The 20,972-nt window shown below is 41.4% G+C and overlaps 1 protein-coding gene across 4 annotated transcripts in view; it reads left to right on the forward strand.

The window, feature by feature from the left end:
• Nucleotides 1-20,972, forward strand: part of RERE (arginine-glutamic acid dipeptide repeats) — a 469,695-nt gene that overhangs the window by 343,818 nt on the left and 104,905 nt on the right. For all 4 annotated transcript variants that reach the window (XM_023215261.1, XM_023215263.1, XM_023215264.1 and 1 more), the window contains one exon: nucleotides 13,856-13,954. In XM_023215261.1, coding sequence (XP_023071029.1) covers nucleotides 13,856-13,954 — 99 coding nt within the window. The remainder of the gene's footprint in view (nucleotides 1-13,855; nucleotides 13,955-20,972) is intronic.

Here is a 20,972-nt window from a genome sequence, read left to right on the forward strand (position 1 = left end):
GAGCCTGGCTAACATGGTGAAACCCCATCTCTACTAAAAATACAAAAATTAGCTGGGCATGGTGGTGCACACCTGTAATCCCAGCCACTCAGGAGGCAGGAGAATTGCTTGAACCTGGGAGGTGGAGGTTGCATTGAACCGAGATGACATCACTGCACTCCAGCTGGGGCAACAGAGTGAGACTCTGTTTCAAAAAAAAAAAAAAAAAAAAAAAAAAAAAAAAGCTTTAATAAAATCGTACTTTTTTTTTTTATTTGGTAATTAACATGTTTGAGTTTCTGCGGCCCTTATGGGGAGGGTATTGATGAGAATCTAAGTGAACACTTCATTGTTAGAGCAAATCAGGCCCATGAGTTTCAGAAGGGCTCATGTATTAGTTCTACAGCATACTACAAAATTCTAAAATTCGTAGTATTTGTCCTAGTATTCATTTCCTATGTTTTGGAAATATACCTCAGAATGCTTTTTTACAACTCTCTTAAATAATTTTTTATCCCCAATTTTTGAAGGTTAGTGTATTTGTTTCCTGTGGCTACTGTAACAAATTACCCAAACTTGGTGGCTTAAACGACAGAGAGGTGTTCTCTCACAGTTCTGGAAGCCAGAAATCTGACATCAAGTCGTCAGTGGGGTACCCCTCTGGCTCCTCCGGGCAGAGTCCACTCTTCGCCTCTTGCACCTTCTGGTGGCTGTTTGCATATTTTGGCTGTGGCCCCATCTTTCTCTGCTCATCTTTACGCTGCCTTCTCTTCTGTGTGTCTGTGTCTTCTCCAGTCTCGGTTTCTCTACCACTTCACTTTTATAAGTACTTGTCATTGGAGTTAGGGCCCACCTAAGTAATCTAGAATCATCTCCTTTGTTTCAATATCCTTAGCACACCTGCAAAGACCTTTTTCCCAAATAAGGTCACGTTCATAGGTTCCAGGGATTTGATGTATATATCTTCTGGTGGTCATTTTTTGGCCTACCACAGTTAAAATGACTATTATATAAAATATTACTAAAATATATTACTTATTTTGAAATGTTAAAAAAGTTCATTATTTATTGTTATTTTATTATTTTTCCATCTGTTGTGACTTGCTTATTTTGATGTATTTATTAAAAATTTTTTTTTTGTAGAGACAGGGTCTCACTGTGTTGTCCTGGTTGGTCTCACATTCTTGACCTCAAGAAGTCCTCCTGCCTTGGCCTCTGAAAGTGCTGGGATTACAGGTGTGAGCCACCTTGCCCAACTGTTAATGACTTATTTAAAGTGTGGACTTTCTGATATTGAGAATATATAAAAATATTTCTAGTAGTGGCTATGATAATTTCTGTAACGTGAGGACATTTGAGTTATAAAATAAGGAGTATTTGGCTTCCTTATGCAAAGAATATATTTATTTAGGTAACAAAATTGTCATGTATAACTGTCATATTAATTGATATGTTCTGACCTCCCAGGTTGCCCAGTGTTTCTTCCTCAGCCACTACCCTAGCCCCTCAAAACTCTGGGTCCAGCCTGCCCCAGTCCTAGCCTGGGCCTGATAGAGTAGGGAAGGTATTGCTCGCTAGTGACCCTTGTGGGAAGTTGTGTTGTTTTAAGATTGGTCTTTGAGTTGGTCTGGGATAAACCCAGGCGATCCTTGTAGCTTTTTCAAGTCTCTGATGTCTGTTTTAGCTTCAGTTCCACAGCCCTGCCCAGAGCCCAGCCCCACTGGACCCTGACAACCTGTGTTGTCCTGGCCAGCCCTGTACTCCAGAATCTTAGATGTTTTCCCCTTACCCAGCGACTTGCTGGGGTTCATAGATAATGACACTGTGGTGCCCCCCCCCGTCCTTCCTGCTCCCCTATTTGTTGGATGGCCTACCTTCTCCCCACACCCAGTATTTGTTGGGCTGTGTATTCCAGCCACTGCAGCACTCTGGAGTACTAGTTATCCCAGCATTTTTAGGAAAACTGGCTCTTCTCCTTTTCTTCTTTCTTTACTTTTTTTCTTCCATTTTAGAAATGAAGAGGAATACATTTTCATATCTTCTCAAGTCAAGTCTACCTTTACTCGATGCCTCCGAGTGATCATTACTGGTGCCTATTAACAAAAGAATGTGCAACTGTTAGAGTTTGAGCTCTTTGGTTTGCATAATAGTTGCCAAATTTTTGTGTCTCCCACAGTCAGGCTGTCTGCTGCTCCTCTTCTCTTTTGAAATCATACAGTCTTTCTGATTTTTTCTTTTGAGACCTGTTACTAGATTGGAAAAGCTAGAATTGTGAGGTAGCTAAGTGTCTAAGGCTCAGAGTAGGGGCTTCCTGGCTCTCCAGGGCCTGTTCTTGGCTGAAGTTTTTAGATAAAAGTGCAATCGCTCAGATATTTTCCCAACTCTGGAGCTTTATATGCATCAGTGTATGCCTCTTTGGTCTTCGTTGTTCCATAACTTCATTATCATTGCCAAAAATATTAAGTGGACTGTTGTTTGCATAACCTTAGAATCACTCATCACAAAGCACTGAGATTCAGATTGCTGAGCCCTTGGACTGGGGGCAATTATTTCTGTACCTCAATTCTACTAAGTAGGATTTAAAGGAATTACTATAAATGTTTCTTAATACTGATGTAACTGGTCTTGATTTTTGTGTTTTTGTGTGAAAGCCTTTCACACATACTTTCTAGGTCAATTTAGCATGTATGAATAGGCTCACTAGTGCCTACGTGAGGTGGTTAGACCTGTGGTTTTTATGTCATCCTCCAGCCTTCTGCCCAGTTTCATGTCACATATTTTTTTCTGTTTTCAAGGCTGTGAGGGTGCCAGGAGTAAGTGAAAACATGCTTTAGTTTCCACTTGTGGTCCTGAACCATTTCCACTTGTGGTCCTGAACCGTTTCCACTTGTGGTCAGGCATAGGTCTTTCTCAGCTGACAAATAATTATTGAGAAAAGCAGCATAAACAGTCTAGGTTCACGGATGTGCCAGTAACTTTTCTCCCTGTGGCCAGAGTTACACTCATTGTGGGTCCTCAAACTGAGTCTTCTTAGTAGATTATTGACTGCGTTCTGTGGAGTCCTCCTGCCCCAGCGAGCAGCCTACACCCTCCGCACCCTCCCCTTTTACTATTCTGTGGTTGATCTCGCATTTATAAAAAAGGAAGTCAGGTTGTAGACATGTTAAGTATGCAAATGATTAATTATCCATAATTGAATTTAAAGACCTGTGGCATAAACTTCAGCTTTCACAGAGACTTAAAAATTAAGAGGCACAACCTTAATCCCTAAAGTGTAAGTGAAGCCTGTGCAGGAGCCATTCATTGAGTGTTTGGCCTGGGGAATGTGGCTTAATTCATTGGTTATATTGTTTGTTTTTTTATTTTTCTAAATTAATGTATTAACATTATTACCATTTGTTTATTCCTTTTAGAAGAATATTCTATAATATTTTGCCTTTTAAAAAATCTTTGTAAAGTAAAGGAATGTTGAAAACTGGGAAGTTCCAAAAATGACCTACCTCAGCCTCTTCTGTGACAGTGAAAGAAGCGAAGGACGCAGGTCCACCCTGCCTAGTGTAGCCTTTTCATTCTCTCCGGAGGCTCCTGGTTTCTCCAGGTCCCAACAGATCACCAAGTTCTCTGTTGCTCGCCTTCTTGTTCTCATCTTTCCTCCTGCCCTGTTTTGCAGAACAGGATTCATTCCTGTTGGGCTCCACAGTTTGTTCTGTTTCTTTAGCACTGGGGTGGGGAGTCAAAGCCTGTGCTGCTGAAGGTGGGTTTCCTCATGTCATCCTGTGGTAGTGAGAGACACTCTCTGCCCTGAGGTCTTGGGCCTTCACTCCTCTCCCTGTGTTGCTTCCCTTCTCAGTTGGCTGTCCTCTGGAGCATTTCCTCCTGTCGGTGGTGACCTCCAAGAAAGGCACTCTGTTCTCCCTTTCTACCGCGGAGAAAACTTTTTGTCATTGACGACCTAGTGCCAAACATATGAAACACATAAATGTTAAAAAACTAGAATTGAAACTAAGAGCACAATGTTTATTTTTATTTGGCCACTATCATTTCAAATAATGCTATTAGGTACCAGAGAGGCTAAAATTTGTCCGAATGGTCTTACGGGAGCAAAATTCAGGGATAATGGAAAAGATAAAGAATTTAACTGCAAAGGGTAGGGTTTGAGAGAAAGGTCCAGTTAATTTTCAGAAGGAAATATACAGTTATTGAACCAACCTTCCCTCCCTCTTTCCATCACTTTCTGAAACTACAATGTTCCAGGAATTATGTGCCAGCCCCTGGAGTCATATGGAAGAAAGGAGGGGGTCGCAACATTTGCTGAGCAGTGCACAGTGTGCTAGAACTGTGTTAGGTCTTTATGATTTCATCATTCCACATGCCTCTCTTCCATGGCAAGAGTACTAAAAATGAGGAAATGAAATTGAGGTTCAGTATGTTTCTCTAGGCCACTTCCCTAGCAAGTAGTAGCATGAAGATTTAACGTAAACCCATGTTTTAGGAAGATGTCCCTACCCTAGAATGTTGCTATTGGGCAGTTTAGAACAGGCAATCTGGTGGCAGTAATGGGCACAGGGACTTTTTTGGCTGCAATGACAAAGCAAGCACACTGTCTTTTCTTAACTTGGGGCTAGGGGATGAGAGTGGGTGGAGGAAAGGAGGGAGCCAGCAGTTCAGAAAAGAGGAAAGACACACATGTAAACAAACTAACAAAAAACCTGCCACCCATGAACACACTCAAACTGCTAAATGAAAGCTGATGGGGATAACATTTGCTCAGTCTGGAAAAGCTAAAATGCGTTCACAGAGTAGGTTTTGAAAATCAACAATCAGTGTAATAATCAGTGTAATATGATTAACTTGCCTATGCTTTATGAACAGCAACAACCAAATAAAAAACACTATTCTAGGAGAAATAAGCAGTATTATTATTATAGTAAAAATTGGCAGTAATATATCTAGGTAACATCTCCCTTACAACTGAATTTCCTTGGGCTGATACAGCATTGCAAGGTCTTTCTCACTTATCTTAATAGTTGAAATAATTAAAACTACATGAAGAATTTTAAGATTTATAACTATAGTTATTATAATGGCTATATTTGAAAAGTATGCTTTGGCGTAGTAGAAACTGCCAGATGCAATGCCATTTGATCTAAAAAGGTCACAGGAAAAGGGACATTTAAATTAAGTTATAAATTACAATTGAAGAACAATATTTTGATGTGTGAGACCAGAGATGTCAGAGCAGGGAGGTGTAATTCATGGGTTCATTATAGAACAGAGGTGCCTGACAGCTGAGCCATGCCAAAAGGAAAATTTATTTGCAACCTCACGCAGACGGAAAATGGTAGCTGAGAAGCCAGAATAGAAACTTGAAACCTTGTGGTAATACGCAGAGTTTATGCTAATAAGACTGCCTGAGACCCAGAGATGTTTAATGACTGCTGTAATATTAATGAGGTGCTTGGCATGTGCACATTTTCAATCTTACTAAAATTAAGGCCTCATCCTTGCTCTATAAAATAACACACTTTATAACCATGCATTAAGGTGGATTCTCCCACCTCTGCCCAACATACAGATTTGCTAGAATTTCAGAATTGTTTAGGCAAGAGAGTTAAAGCTTTAAATAAGATTTTTATCCATGGTAGCTTTGAGGAAGGATATAATTTAATGTTTACAGCAATCCATGAGAGAAGTTCAATCATGAGTTAATTAAACTGTAGGCAGTCATTAAGTATTATTTATTCTTTCGAGAAGCCTGCCAGTAAAGCACTTATATATATTAAATTATAGAAAGTAATAAGCATGGAATAATTTGTCAGGCAGAGTGAGAGTAGCAGATTTAACTTGGGCAATTATGCAGAAATGTTTTTCTTGTAGCATGATCCTTTCCTTCTGCTAATCAGGAGGAGGTCAGAGGCTGTAGTAAGACAATTGCAGATGTGTAGTGACTAGTGGCATTGTTGGCTCTATTGAAACTCTTGTTTGAATAGTATTAGGTGAGAGCCAAGTATCTAAAGTATTACTCCCCCTGATGATATCACTGTACAGCTTACAGCTATTTTACATTTCAGAACATCTTGACACATTTTGTCTCATTTAGCACTTTCCATTGTTCTGTGACACAGCTGAGGGCTGGTGGTGTTAGGCCCATTTAATAGATGAAAACCTCAACTCAGCTGATTTGGGACAGGGCTCTTAGCAGGAATCTGTTACTTGCCTCACATCCTGTGTATTTTCACTAGGCTGCAGAAGGTATTGACAAGTTGATAATTTATTGTAGCACCTAGAGTTAGTTACTGAGAGTTTTTTATGCAACTAGCTAAATATATCCAGTTACTGTGGCACAGTGTCTTTGGCTCTGGATGAATCAGTGCAGTGGTTGCTTTTGTTATAGTGGAGCCAAACGAAGTGTTTGTTATTCAGAAGTTACTATTGTTTTTAGCACTAGAATCCCCTACGAAGTCCACTTTGCCCACTTTGCATAGTTCATGCATGCCTGTCTTTGCACGCCACTGTATCCCTCCCCATTGCTAGCTTTCAGAGTTGCTTGGTGTAACTCTTGGTTGAATGAATGGAAGCAAAGAGAATATGGTGTGAGCAGCCTGCCTCTGAGGCTGGATCTCAAGCACACCAAGGACTTCTGCTGCAGAAGGTGTGGCAGAAGAGGGCTAGACACCACATAGGGAAAGAGTTCACTCACGTTTCTTCTTTCACAATGAACAATCAAAAACAAAGGAAAAAATCACATCTCAGAGGATTCCATGGAGCACACCAAAAGACCAAAGGCCAATTGCTAGAAAACACCAAAACAGGGATAGTTCTGAGATGGAATGACTTGAAAGGCTGGTGGATTGTTGAAGAAATCACTATTTTGTTACAAGATTCCCTAATCATAAATCCTAGGTTTTGACCTGTGGTTTAGGGAAGACAGGTTTTATTTGGGTAGAAGTGCAGTCATGCAGTTTAGTGATGTGGAAAAGAGGTGGAAAGATTTTCAAGTAAATGTTTCCTTGATCATTGGATTTGGGGGGAAAAAAAAACCACCACTGCTGCACACCTGTGGTAATGAATTTGAAAGTGCTTTCTGCTAAATGACATCCTGCTATAGTGGCTGCGTGGGGGTGGCATAAGATCTAAGTGCTTCTCCCTTCCTTAGCTTTCAAAGATTGGAAGCTCACTGAGTCAGGATGCTTTATCTTGGTCCCTGCTTTTTGTACTGATCGTTTTCCAGTAGCTCCAAAATGTACAGTTCTCTATACTCTACATTAAAATTGCATTTAATCCCAGATTTTACCAGCTTGGCTTGGCTGCAAAATGGACAGAAAGGTTTAAATATCTTGCTTTAATTGCTTTTCTGTGGCTACAAAGTGAAGCTGTAAGACGTTTGAGAGGTGTTTCTTTTTTCCCCATCTTCATTGCAGTTTATTTTGAACAGCCTTCTTAGGGAAATGGTAGAAAATCTTACTCATATTAAAGGACATTTTACCTTAGCAGTATTGGGAAGTCTGTGTTTAATTTCCTGACTATAGACGTAGCTGTGTGGTCATGATCAGGTGTTTAAAATTTGAAATCTGTCATGTTTTTCACAATACGAAATTATGGCAATCCTTCAGAACTTGATGTTGTATTAGAGGGGAATGTTTCTAAGGATAATTTTTAGAAATTTAAGATAGCCAGTGTTTTGATAAATTTACCAGTTCTACTTTATGTAAGGAATATAGTTGAAATATCCAGTTTAGCTCTTTCTTGAACATTATTTCTTGAACATTATCCTCATCTAAAGAAAGAAAAATTTTGGCTGGAGGCAGTGACTCATGCCTGTAATACCAACACTTTGGGAGGCCAAGGTGGGCAGATCACCTGAGTTCGGGAGTTCAAGACCAGCCTGGCCAACATGGCAAAACCTCATCTCTACTAAAAATACAAAAATTAGCCGGGCGTGGTGATGTGCACCTCCGTAGTCCCAGCTATTCGGGATGCTGAGGCAGAAGAATCACATGAATCTGGGAGGCAGAGGTTGTAGTGAGCCAAGATCATGCCACTGCACTCCAGTCTAGGCAACAGGAGTGAGACTCTGTCTCAAAAAAAAAGAAAAAGAAAGAAAATCTTCATAATCATCCAGAAAGCAAACTCCTTTTAAGAAGAGTTATTTGGGGCAGGTGCAGTGGCTCATGCCTATAATCCCAGCACTTTAGGAGGTCTAGACAGGAAGATCACTTGAACCCAGGAGTTTGAGACCACACTAGGCGGCATAGCGAGTCCGTCTCTACAAAAAGTAAAAAAAATTAGCCAGGCGTGGTGGCGTAGGCCCGTAAGCTGAGCTACTTGGGAGGCTGCGGCAGGAGGATTGCTTGAGCCCAGGAATTCAGGCGAAAGTGGGCTGATTGTGCCATTGCACTCTAGCTCGGGCGACAGAGGGAAATTGTTTCTCAAAAAAAAAAAACAAAACAAAACAACCCAAAAAACAGCAACCCCCCAGGCAGCATGGTAAAACCCTATTTCCACCAAAAATACAAAAATTAGGAGTGGTGCACAACTGTCCTAGTACTTTGGTGGCTGAGGTGGGAGGACTGCTCGAGCCCAGAAGATTGAGGCTTCCGTGAGCCATGATCGTGCCACTGCACTAACAGCGTGGGAGACAGAGCCAAGACCCTGTCTCAGAGAAAAAAAGAAGGGCCATTTGATATATCCCAGCACCTAGGAGAGTGCCTGGCATGGTTGAGCACTCAATAAATGTGTTGAAGGAAAGTAAAATGTCCTGATCACCAGTAATTTTCCTCAAATGTTGTAAAGGTAAGTTTCCCTATTAGGAAGCTGTGTGGGCCATAACACTTCTAGTATGTTAAAAGTGTATCTTTAATAAAAAGACAGGCCAGGCGCTGTGGCTCACACTTGTAATCCCAACACTTGGTCACGAGGTCAAGAGATGGAGACCATCCTGGCCAACATGGTGAAACCCCATCGCTACTAAAAATACAAAAATTAGCTGGACTTGGTGGCGCGCCTGTAGTCCCAGCTACTCGGGAGGCTGAGACAGGAGAATCGCTTGAACCTGGGAGGTGGAGGTTTCAGTGAACCGAGATTGCGCCACTGCACTCCAGCCTGGTGCCAGAGAGAGAGTCTGTCTCCAAAAAAAGATAAAGTATTTCTTTAAAGATGTAAAGCTCTGTCTCGGAATTTTCTCAGGCAAGATTTCTACAAGGTAGAAGTCAATGTCTATAACATTAAGAAGATAGTGCCCATTTAGAAAAAGTCCCCTTGGTTCCTTAAGGAGAAAAAGTCCCTTAGGTTCCCTAAGGAGGAGGGCACACCAGAACAGCCACTTGACCAAGTTTTATACTTGTCCCTGTGACATACTGATGATAGCGCAATACTATTCTTCATCCATTCAAGAAATATTTCATCACTTCGGGGCTGGGCATGGTGACTCACGCCTGTAATCCCAGCACTTTGGAGGTGGGTTGATCACCTGAGGTCATTTCAAGACCAGCCTGACCAACTTGTTCATCTCTACTAAATTACAAAAAATTAGCTGGGCGTGGTGGCGGGTGCCTGTAATCCTAGCTACTTGGGAGGCTGAGGCAGGAGAATCGCTTGAACTGGGAGGCGGAGATGGCAGTGAACTGAAATTGCACCACTGCTCTCCAGCCTGGGCAACAGAATGAGACTCCGTCTCCAAAAGAAAAGAAAAGAAAAAAATGTATCACTTTGGGTAAATAATTCCACACTTTTTACTTTTCAGATGTGTCTTTGTGTAGGGGTGAGGACAGGTAGGGACTTTCAGTACTTACTGGTATCATCGGAAAGTCAGGAATAGGGACTTTTTTTTTTAAGAAATAGGGATATTTTAAGAGGGCAGCCAGACAAACAGGTCAAACAAAAGGAGAGAATCCTCCATTATTTAGAGAATAGAGTAGGGAAGGAAGCTTGAGTTACTGTGTTATTGGAATAGCTTCTTTAGGAGAAACTGCCATCTGAAATAAAGTTTTGTGAAGGAAGTGTGAATGCCAGGACTTGTTCAGAAGAAGTGCGTCTTTCTCCATTAAGCTCATCACTAGAAATTCAGCTGAGGGGCATTGTGCAGCTGCAGCCATGCTGTCTAACAAATGGAACAACCTTAACGAGATGTTCAGCACTTCAGTGGAAGCATCTCTTCCAGCTATAGTTTAAAGCTCTTCTTGGTTGACCAGAAGGCCAGAATGCCAGAGGGATTAATGATATTTTATTGAACTTCATCCACTCAGCAGTTTGCTTTTGGAGTGGGCTTTATGTTCTTATGAGCAATTTCCTGGTAGCAGGCACAGAAGATTTTATTTTTCTTATTACTATTCTTATTTTTTCGAGACGGAGTCTCACTCTGTCTCTCAGGCTGGAGTGCAGTGGCACGATCTCAGCTCACTGCAACCTCTGCTGCCTGGGTTCAAGCTATTCTCCTGTCTCAGCCTCCCAAGTAGCTGGGATATAAGGAACCTGCCAGCACGCCTGCCTAATTTTTGCAGTTTTTTAGTAGACACGTGGTTTCACCATGTTGGACAGGCTGGTCTTGAACACCTGACTCTGTGATCCACCAACCTCAGCCTCCCAGAGTGCTGGGATTACAGGCGTGAGTCACTGCACCCAACCAAGATTTTAAAAATCAAAATTTTTCCTGTATGTGATACCAGAATTTTAATCAAATTTCATTTAACCTGGGTAATTTGATGTGACACATAAGTGGTTTTTGTTTGTAGCTTAACAAAATTTTTTCTGTCTCTGAGAAGACTACTCTGTAATCTGGAAAGCTGATCAAACTTGAGATGAGGCCAATTCTTCTTTTTTTTTTTTTTTCTTTTTAAAAGATGTAGCTAACATATATTTTCTAATGTTATCCTGACATATCCCTAAGAGGTTGATGTTATTGTTTTATCCATTTTTAAAGATGTCAAAATTAAGGCACAAAAATGATAAGTAACTCTCTCAAGGTCATGTACCTAGTAAATAGTAGAGCTAGAGTTGGAATCCAGGCAGTTTGACTCTAAAGTCCATAGTTTTTCCCACTTTTTCTTTTTTGTTTTTGGAAACAGGGTCTCACTCTGTCACCCAGACTTGTGGTGCAGTGGTATGATCAAGGCTACCGCAGCCTTAACCTCCCAGGCTCAAGCCATCCTTCCACCTCAGCCTCCTGAATAGCTGAGACTACAGCTGGTCCTGTAGGCACATGCTACCACGCCCAGCTAATTTCTTAAATTTTTAGTAGACATGAGGTCTCACTATGTTGCCCAGGTTAGTCTTGAATTCCTGAGCTCAATCTTCCTACCTCAGCCTCCCAAAGTGTTGGATTTACAGGTGTGAGCCACTGTGCCTAGCCTCACACTTTTCTTATAATTAATTACCCCATACAGTATAATTACCTCTTATAAAAGTTGTTAATTTTGTCATGAGCTTTTCATTAGAAATTTATGATTTGATCAACTTCATTTAGTTTCAAATTATCACTAAAATGTGTGCTTTTTGCATTAAATAGGCATGTAATTCTTCCTTTTATTCAGTTCCCATCCACATTGACCTGTGATTATAAATCCCCATTGTATTATAGAACTTGACAAATGTCTGCTTGTTCTGGATATTAAGCAAAGTATGAGAATCTGACTTTATTTCAGATCTTTTTATACTTCTGAAAGAAGGCTAGATTGGATAGTTTTCAAACATTTGCAAATCATAGTAGTATTTTATTTTTAAAAGAGTCTAATGATAGTGATAAATTAGTCTAATGATAAATAATAATAAAAATAGATAAGTTAATATTTACTCATTGCGCCACCACTCTCAAGTGGGATCCAGTGTTGATCATTGTGGCAGGTCTTTTGTTTTAAGATAGCTGATTTTTTGTTATAGCTCATGTACAGCCTGGACTTCCCAGTCTTGATTTAAAATAAGTTAATGTCCTCTAAACTGTGAGAATGCTCTGGAAATTCAAATTTTTAATACTTTCTGTTTTGCTGAATAAGCATTGAAAATGGATGTTTGGGCCGGGCGCGGTGGATCACAAGGTCAGGAGATCGAGACCATCCTGGCTAACATGGTGAAACCCCGTCTCTACTAAAAATACAAAAAATTAGCCGGGCGTGGTGGCGAGCGTCTGTAGTGCCAGCTACTCGGGAGGCTGAGATGGGAGAAGGATGTGAACCCGGGAGGCGGAGCTTGCAGTGAGCCAAGATCACGCCCCTGTACTCCAGCCTGGGCGACAGAGCGAGACTCCGTCTCAAAAAAAAAAAAAAGAAAGAGAAAGAAAATGAATGTTTGTGATATTCCTTTCATTAGCAGTTAAATAGTTGGAAGAGAGACTTGCAGTGTGTGTTTCAGCATTTATTTATTGATTTCATTCAACAAATATTTACCACTGCCAGCTTACTGTGTGCCCAGCCCAGGGGCTCCAGCAGTTGCCAGGAAGGCATCTGCATGTCCTCCTGAGTCTTCTATTAGAAAGAGGAAACACATGGCTCTCTCCTCTTGTGATTCCATAGGTCTTTGCCTAAACCGAAGGGAGAGTAATTATTACAACCTACTTGATCTTGTCATTTTGTATGTTTTGTATCCGTACCAATTTGTAAGTTTCCTGGAAATAAGGACCGTGACTTAATAAGGTTTGTTCTACATGTCTTGAATGTTCAGCTTTACTTGTCCTGTATGTTCGACAAATGCTGGTTCATTGTTGAAATAAGAGATTGAAGCACGAGTGAAAAGATCAGAATGTCCACTGCATAAGAACAGGGATTTCTGTGTTGTTTACTGCTGTGTCCCAGAATCTAGTATTTTATTTAGGAAGTTAGCAAGTTTTTCTGGAGTTATACCTTATACTATGGACTGTGTTCAGCACTGGAGATACAAGTCTTAGACAAAATCATTCTTTGTGTAAGAAGACTAGATGTGTAAAGGAAAGATTTCCGATGAGAATTCTGAGTGACAGCCACAGTATGGTGAGATAGATAAAGCAAGAGAGGATCTTTGCACCTGCTGTTTCTCTACATCATCTGCAAGTTGGAACTCAGAAACTAGGAGTGTCTGGAGCATCTTTGCAAGGTGGGAAGGAGTCCATGGTGCCAGACACTACACAGGGTTGAAAAGATGCAGGATGAGAAAAGTTGATTAGCGTTGACAAGAAACAAGTTTGGTCCTAAAGGGAATATGTAGATAAACCTGCATCTTTATTCATATGTACTGAAAAACTAGCATACTATCACAGACTTACATTCTTTAAAAAGCTCTTAAATTTTAGACACTTTAAATATTTTTTTTGTGTGTGAAATTAGCACAGTCGAAAACTTAAGAAATGCTAAAAAGAAAGAACATAATCGAGTATGACTTTATGCTGCTTTGCAGAGAATGAGGCAAGAGTAGGGGTCCTCCTGGCTGGGTTGGAGTCTTGGCTTCATCACCTGCTGGCTCAGTGTGGTGAACACCTTTACTTGATCTTTCTGTGCCTCAGTTTCCTCATCTGTGAAATAGGGCGATGATAGCTCCTAAACTATAGATTAAATGAGAGAATACTTTCCCCACAGGATTAGGTAAGATAATGATTACATAGAATGTCCTGAGCACTGGGCAGGGCCAAACGTTCCCTAAATGCTTGTTTTATGGGAATATAGGGGAATCCTATGCTTACTTTTGCCAAAATACTCTCTGCCTTGGCTGTCTCCCTCTCCCAGAGTGAGTAGAATAGGGGTTGGGATAGGATGGTCTTGAATGAGAACAAATTCCCGTGCCTACTGAAACGATGGAGTCTCAGTGCCCCTTTCCTGACTCTCCTGTGAGAGAAAGTCAATGTGGAGCTTGCCTTTTATTGATTTGTGTCCTGTTACTTGGTACAGTTAACTAACTAAAATGTTTGTTGTTTTAGCTGCATGAAAGCGGTTATGATGCTGGGAAAGCCCTGCAGCGCCTGGTGAAGAAGCCTGTGCCCAAGCTCATCGAGAAGTGCTGGACTGAGGACGAAGTGGTGAGCGGGAACCAGCATTCGCCTCGTGCTCTGGGGCGTCGGGCCACCAGCTGCTCAGTGTGTGACCTCCCTGCTGCTCAGGGAAAGAGACTCAAGCGGAAGCTTCAGTCATGCAGAGTGGCTGTCCGTGGCAGCACCAGGCAGGAGGGTGGGGCCCTTCAGCCTCATAGTTGTATAGAAAGACTTGATTTTAGTAAGATTAGACTTCATAAATGATGGGAAAGATTGTCCAGGTTTCATGGAAAGAAAGGAGAAATTGATAGTTACTCCTAAAAAAAGTTAATTCGAACTCGTTTTTGGCGCAGTCTAGCTTGTGGTACCTCCCTATTTAAAGACACAGCATGTTAAAACCTGTGAACATATAACCTAAAGTAGGGTTGGTGACTTGTCTTTTTTTTAATCGTAATTATTTTAGAAAAGGGGGTCTCACTGTGTTGCTCAGGCTGGTTTTGAACTCCTGGGGTCTATCAGTCCTCTTGCCCCAGCTTGTTGAGTAGCTGGGACGGTAGGCATGCTCCACCATGCTTGGCTTGGTGACTTGTTTGTATAGGGTTTGTAAGACCGCTGACCTCCTAAAGGACATTGATTACAAGTGGGAAGCAGAGAGTTGATTAAATAAATATCGTGGATTTTACATATTGATTGTATTGCTGTGGCCTGTTGAAAGAAGTGGGGAGAGAGAAATGTGCCCACAAATACGGCCTTGCAAACCCATGAGTTCCCATCCAGGAGACAGTTTTAATGAAGCTACATCTCCATCTTGTGACTTGTAAAAGGCATTGCTGTAAACGACTTAACAGAATTCTTGTGCTTTTGCAAATACAGTCTTCAGTATGAATGTTACCACTTGACATTTGCCTTTCAGGTCGAGTGAAATTTAAATGAAGGCTGGCACTAATACACATATTGATTGCAAGTTCCTCTCCTGTATTTAAAATATGCTAAGAAAGAATGTTTAGAAATTGTATGTGCTTTCCTGATCCTGCTGTTTCATTGATTCAGCAATATTTACTGAGTGCCTGCTATGCGCCAGGTGTTGTCCCTCCTTGTGAGTCTTAAGTTTTAAGAAGGGAGACCTTCGTAAATGAGTATGCGTCAGGGGGTGATGAAGCAGATGCAGAATAGGGTAATGAGGGAGAATCAGCTGGGTGGGGTGCTATCTTAGCTAAGGGAGGATCAGGAAAGCCCTGGTAAGTAAGTAACATTTAGATGAGACCTTAGTGAAGTGAGGAGGGCAGCCTTTTGGATATTAGAGAATTCTGGGCCCTAAGGTGAAAGCATGCTTGGCATGTTCAAGAAGTAGGCAGGAATGTTTCTCCAGCACAGTAAGGGGGGGATTGGTAGGAAAGGCGGGTGGTGGGCTTGTGGGAGGGGTGTCCCAGAGGGAGCAGATCAGGTGTGGCCTGTTGGCCTGCCGTCAGGGTGTGGTGATGTGCCCCACATGAGCAGCTTCTGAACAGAGGAGTGACTGGCTCCGACAGTGGGGCTGGCTCTGATCCCTGAGTCGGGTGGTCTCCGGGGGCTGCTGCACACGAGGCTGGGACGGGTGGCTGGGTGGTGTGGCAGCAGTGGTCGTGATAAGAAGCAGTGAGATCCAGGCTGCACCTTGAAGGTAGAGAAAAGAGAATTTGCTCCTAGAATGGCTGTGGGTGAGGGTAGGTGAGGGCTGAGGAATGGAAAAAGCTAGGTGGAGCTGAGATGCACTGAAATGGCCTGGAGGGTTTGGTAATGGAGTGCTTGTTGAATAGTTCCTTAAGACTTTAATTTTATCAGACTTATGGAGTTGATGAAGCTGTTTAAAAAATATATATATATATAAATCTTACATGATTAATGAAAAGAAACATCTTTTTTTTTTTTTTTGAGACGGAGGAGTCTCGCTCTGTCGCCCAGGCTGGAGTGCAGTGGCGCGATCTCGGCTCACTGCAAGCTCCGCCTCCCGGGTTTACGCCATTCTCCTGCCTCAGCCTCCCGAGTAGCTGGGACTACAGGCGCCCGCCATCTCGCCCGGCTAGTTTTTTGTATTTTATAGTAGAGACGGGGTTTCACCGTGTAGACCAGGATGGTCTCGATCTCCTGACCTCGTGATCCGCCCGTCTCGGCCTCCCAAAGTGCTGGGATTACAGGCTTGAGCCACCGCGCCTGGCCGAAAAGAAACATCTTAAACATTTTAAAATGTTTAGACAACGTTAAATTCAGTTTTGAGAAGTCATATTGATACTTTTTTTTTTTTTTTTACAGTAAGCCTCTTTATGTGAGGAGTGCATAAGAGATCCGATTGACAAGGTTTTAAAATTCTGCAAAAAGCCTGTGTGGAAGAAACACATAAGGAGATGAAAAGGGTGGAACAAGTGTATAGACTGTGGTCATTTAACCACACTTTGTGAGATTGCCTTTATTACTCTCAGCCTGGCCTAGGCAGCCTCAGGGCCTTGTCAGCTTGCAATCCGTGGCTGCTTCTGCTTCTGTCTCTCCCTCAGTTCCTGGCCATCTCCTCTCTCTTCAGTCTCCATGCCCTTTGGTGTCCTCTCTCTTTCCCCACCTCTCTGCCTCTTCTTGGTCTCCCACCCTCCCCACTCCTCACTAATGCCTCCCAGGCCCTCCCCAGCCATGGCTCTCCTCTCTCCCTTCTTTCATTTCTCTTGTGACCTTTCATTCCCTCAGGAATTTTAAAAATACACAGCCAAAGTCCTCTCTTCCTGCTGAAGAGAAAGCTGCTTTCCTTTTCCTGAAGCGCCTGCTGGTAACATCAGGCAGCTGTTGATTGTCTCCCCATTGCTGCTACTTGGGGATTTGTAGCTGTGAGCTGAGAGGGAAGCCTTGCACATCAGAAACAGCCTGGCTTTATTTTGAAAAACAAACCATGACTCCAAAGTGGTGAATATTTTGAGTATGGAATAATGATCCTTAACTGCATACATCCGTATCCGTTTGGGGTCATTTTTATCATGTTGGCTTCTTGGTTTGAGAAATGTCTTGGCAGCCGTCCAGCCCTTGCAGAGCCTCAGGATCAAATGGTTCCCTTATGTGTAGGAAGTGAAGCTTCACTTTGAAAACCTCAGCAGTGAAGAAGAGAGACAGACTGAATAATTGAGAGGTTGAAGGAAGCTTCTGGTGAATGGATCCAAATCAAATCTTTGAAGAGATTTATGTGGCAACAAGGCAGTCCCCTCTTTACCCTCGCCTGGCTTTGGCTGTGAAAAAACACCTGCTGTGTTCATGTGGCCCCCTTCTGTTGAATTTACCACATTTTCTCACTTCAGGAATCATAGGAATAAGCAAAACAAATGTGTCCCAGCTAACATAAGTACATGGGCCTACCTCCCTTTTTTCCTTCGGGTTTTCTGTATACTTGGAACATTCTAATTATTTTTATTATCATTACTATTTTTTAAGAGATGGGGGTCTTGCTATGTTGCCCAGGCTGGACTCAAACTCTTGGGCTCAAGTGATCCTCCCACATCAGCCTCTGAGCAGCTGGGACTACAGGCAAGCCACAATGCCTGGCTAGTTATTATTAAACTTCGCTGCCGCTGGTGTGTTAATCTGTTCTAACTACCCAGTGTCTGATCTGACTACAACAGTCTTGATGAATGGGTTTTCCTTGGTATTTACATGAATACTTTGAAGCAGCTGCTCTGTTAGAGGGTTGATGAAATAAGCACCTGAAGGTGTGAGTTCCCTGCTGTGCGGCGGACAGGCTGGGCCTCTGGACCCCCTGGGCCTGGCAGGCCTGCTGCTCTATGAAGAAACTAACCTCTCATGCCAGTGCAGAGCCTACTCATTCTCCAGGCTCAGTTAGTTCCTGGCCCATCCCTCGGCTAGTGCTCCCTCTTCGTGCTGTCTCCCCTGTGCCCGTCGCTCACTGGCAGTTCATCCTCTGCCTCCTTGTGCTGACTTCTGATTCCCAGCTGTTTATTCCTTGCGATTTTATTTCCGAGTTGATTGTCCTCCGAGTTTGTCAACTTATTAAGGTTGAGGACTTAATGATGAAGATAATTTCTCTCCATATGAGAGGCTTGAAGAATGTTGATGACTCTTTGTTCAAGGTAATCCTTTTAAAAAGTTCTTCACTATAATTGAGTGTCTTCAGCATTTTAAAACTTGTAATTGTTAATAGTTATGAATCAGCACATTAAAGAGAAAAACTTCTAAATGCCTCAGAAACCAATCTTAAAAATTTTACTTTTGGAGCCTGGTCAACACAGCAAGACCTTGTCTCCACAAAAAATTAAAAACATAATAAAATAGCTGAACATAGTGCCATGTGCCTGTAGTCCCAGCTACTTGGGAGGCTGAGGTTGGAGAATCGCTTGATTCCAGGAGTTCAAGGCTGCAGTGAGCCGTAATCATGGCACTGCACTCCAGCCTGGGCAACAGAGCGAGACTCTTTCTCTGAAAAACAACAATAATAATAATAATAATAATAATAATAATAATGATAAAAGTACTTTTGGAAAAAGCTCACACATTAAACTCTTTCTTCTTCTTCTTCTTCCTCCTCCTCCTCCTCCTCCTCCTCCTCCTCCTCCTATCACCCAACCTCTTCTTCCTAGGTCTTTCAGATAATCCTGAATTCTGGAGATCTTAGACCTCAGAATCACACAATAGGAGGCCTTTCGTCTCAAACTCTCAGTTTATTTCTCTGACAATGTGCATGTATGATGTTCCTAATTGAAGTTGCTTTCGGGCTGAGATAATTTAAATCTTGAACTGAAGCCAAAATGTGCCAATTTCTGTCAAATTCTGTACTGGATACTGCAAATGAATTCTGCTTTTGCTGAGTGTCTGTGAGCAACACCTTGGTAGCCAGCCTGGGTCATGTCTTTCAGGCTAAGTAAACTTAGTCAGATCAGAGAAGCATTTTGGAAGAAATGCTAGGTCAGTTTGTGAAGCTTTAAATACCAAGGTATGGGCAAGGATGGAGCCAAAGTAAATGGCTGCCTTCTGCCTCTGAGAGTCACATTGATGGTTAGCCTGATTCACATCTGTTATGCTAAAAATACTGTTCCTTTTCAAGAAGTCATCAGATTGGTAGAACTTAGGAAGATAAAGAGGAGGAAATACAGATTAAAACATTAAAAAAAAAAACCCCACACAAACAAAACCCTAGATTATTAGGTTTTTAATTAAACATGATGAACACATTCAAATATAACATAAAGGCCCCAGGCTGAACTGCACCTAATCGAAACAGATTAAGTCACCCTTCCATGCTTGGGTAGTTAATAATTCTGTTTATTTATGCATGCGAGCTGAAGGTAGCATTTGCTGCTGTTGTGTTGGTGCTTATTGCACTGGGATTCCGTTGCCGCCTGATGCTGTGCTCTTAATTAGCATTCAGCTGTTGATTATGGAAATACTGGGGATGCTAATTGAATTCTTTTTAAAATTCAGGGCCTGCATTTTCCTTGTGGAGTTTGGTTTGACTTGCAAGGTTGTAAGATTGGGTGCTCCACTGAGCTGTGCAACTCACTCTTTGCTTCCTATCCACCTAACTGTGTTTTGGTTTTTAAAATTATTTTCATGTTGAATTAGCTTTTACCGCAGCAATCCAGGCGTTGCACCGAGTGAAGGTTCTATTGCTTAGCATGTTACTACAGGATGTTTTTATTCCATCTTGGGTAACTATAGCTTTTATCTTGAAATACACTACCCATTAAATATTTTATGTCAATTTTGATGTAATAGATTGAGGTGAACAACTTAGATACAAATAAACTCTGAGATTTTTATCCAAAGATAGTTAATCTGTAGTGGTGATAAACCTTAATTGGCCATGTACATGGATTTATTTACAAGTTGATAAATTTTAAAACCTCTAAATCTTCCTTCAATTTAAAGCTCAGTCTATCATAAATATAAATGAAAATCCTTCTTTCAAAATTGACATGAGATGGCAAAGTAATTTTCTAAATATTTGTAATCCAGTGAACCCGTGCGGCCAGTCAAGGAATTACTTACACAGAATACACACAACTATTTGCATGGTGTCTTTCCCCAGCAGCATCTTCAGATGCCTTTGTTATGCCCTTTTTGGAATGTCTGCTTGAGAAAACATTGTTTTCATTGTTCACTCTTCTCAAGCCATGCGTCTGAATGTGCCAGAAGACAGAGCTGCTTAGTGGGGCAAAAATACAATGACTTTTATTTACTGTTTGCGTGGCAGCTGAGGAAAAATGGAATTCACAGCAAAATCCCAGTTAAGGTCCAGTAGCAGCAGGAGGTTGTGGAGGTGAAAACAGCAAGGAGGACAATGACAAAGAGGTTCTCAGAGCTTGTAGTTAATGGTTACATGGATTTCAGATACTAATAATTTTGGTGATTTTGTTTTAAAATTTTACATCCACAATATAGGGGAAGGCTTAGTTATATTTATTTTAGGAATGGTAAAATTTCCAGAGTTATTGACCATTTTATGTAGTCATTCAAAATAATGATAGGAGAGTCTTGTAGGTCATCTAGTATGAACCTTTTCACTGTCTTCTTCTGTTTAGGGTTTTGTGCAGATTTTTTTTTTTTTAATTGTTAAAACAACATCCTAAAATCATTAAAGGGAATTTAAAACCTCACCACTAACACATAGTCTCACAGTGTCCGGCTTCGTTGTCTCACTTGCTAGCTTCTTGCTCTCTTCTGGTTTTTGTTGATGTATGTACGTGGTTTTATGTCATTATCAACTTATGTATGTGTACAGGTTTGCATACCTGTGAGTTGAGTCAGAACATTGAAATTATATTTCTAAAATTATAACTTGAAAATTTTTACAATTCATTTGGAACCTTTGCCATTAACCCAAAATAAAGATACAGTGTATCTACTGTATCACATAGTAGGTACTTAGTACTTTTTAAATTGAATCACAGTAGGATCTCATTCTACTAACCACCCTTCCTCCAGTTTTAAATGATACTGGTACTGTTTCTTATGGAGAACTAAATTTGTATATGAGAGTAGGAAAAACAAGAGAAATAGAAATGTTGATATATTACACATATGTACATATTACTCCATATTA

This window comes from Piliocolobus tephrosceles, chromosome 1, assembly GCF_002776525.5.
Source record: "Piliocolobus tephrosceles isolate RC106 chromosome 1, ASM277652v3, whole genome shotgun sequence".
NCBI lineage: Eukaryota > Metazoa > Chordata > Mammalia > Primates > Cercopithecidae > Piliocolobus > Piliocolobus tephrosceles.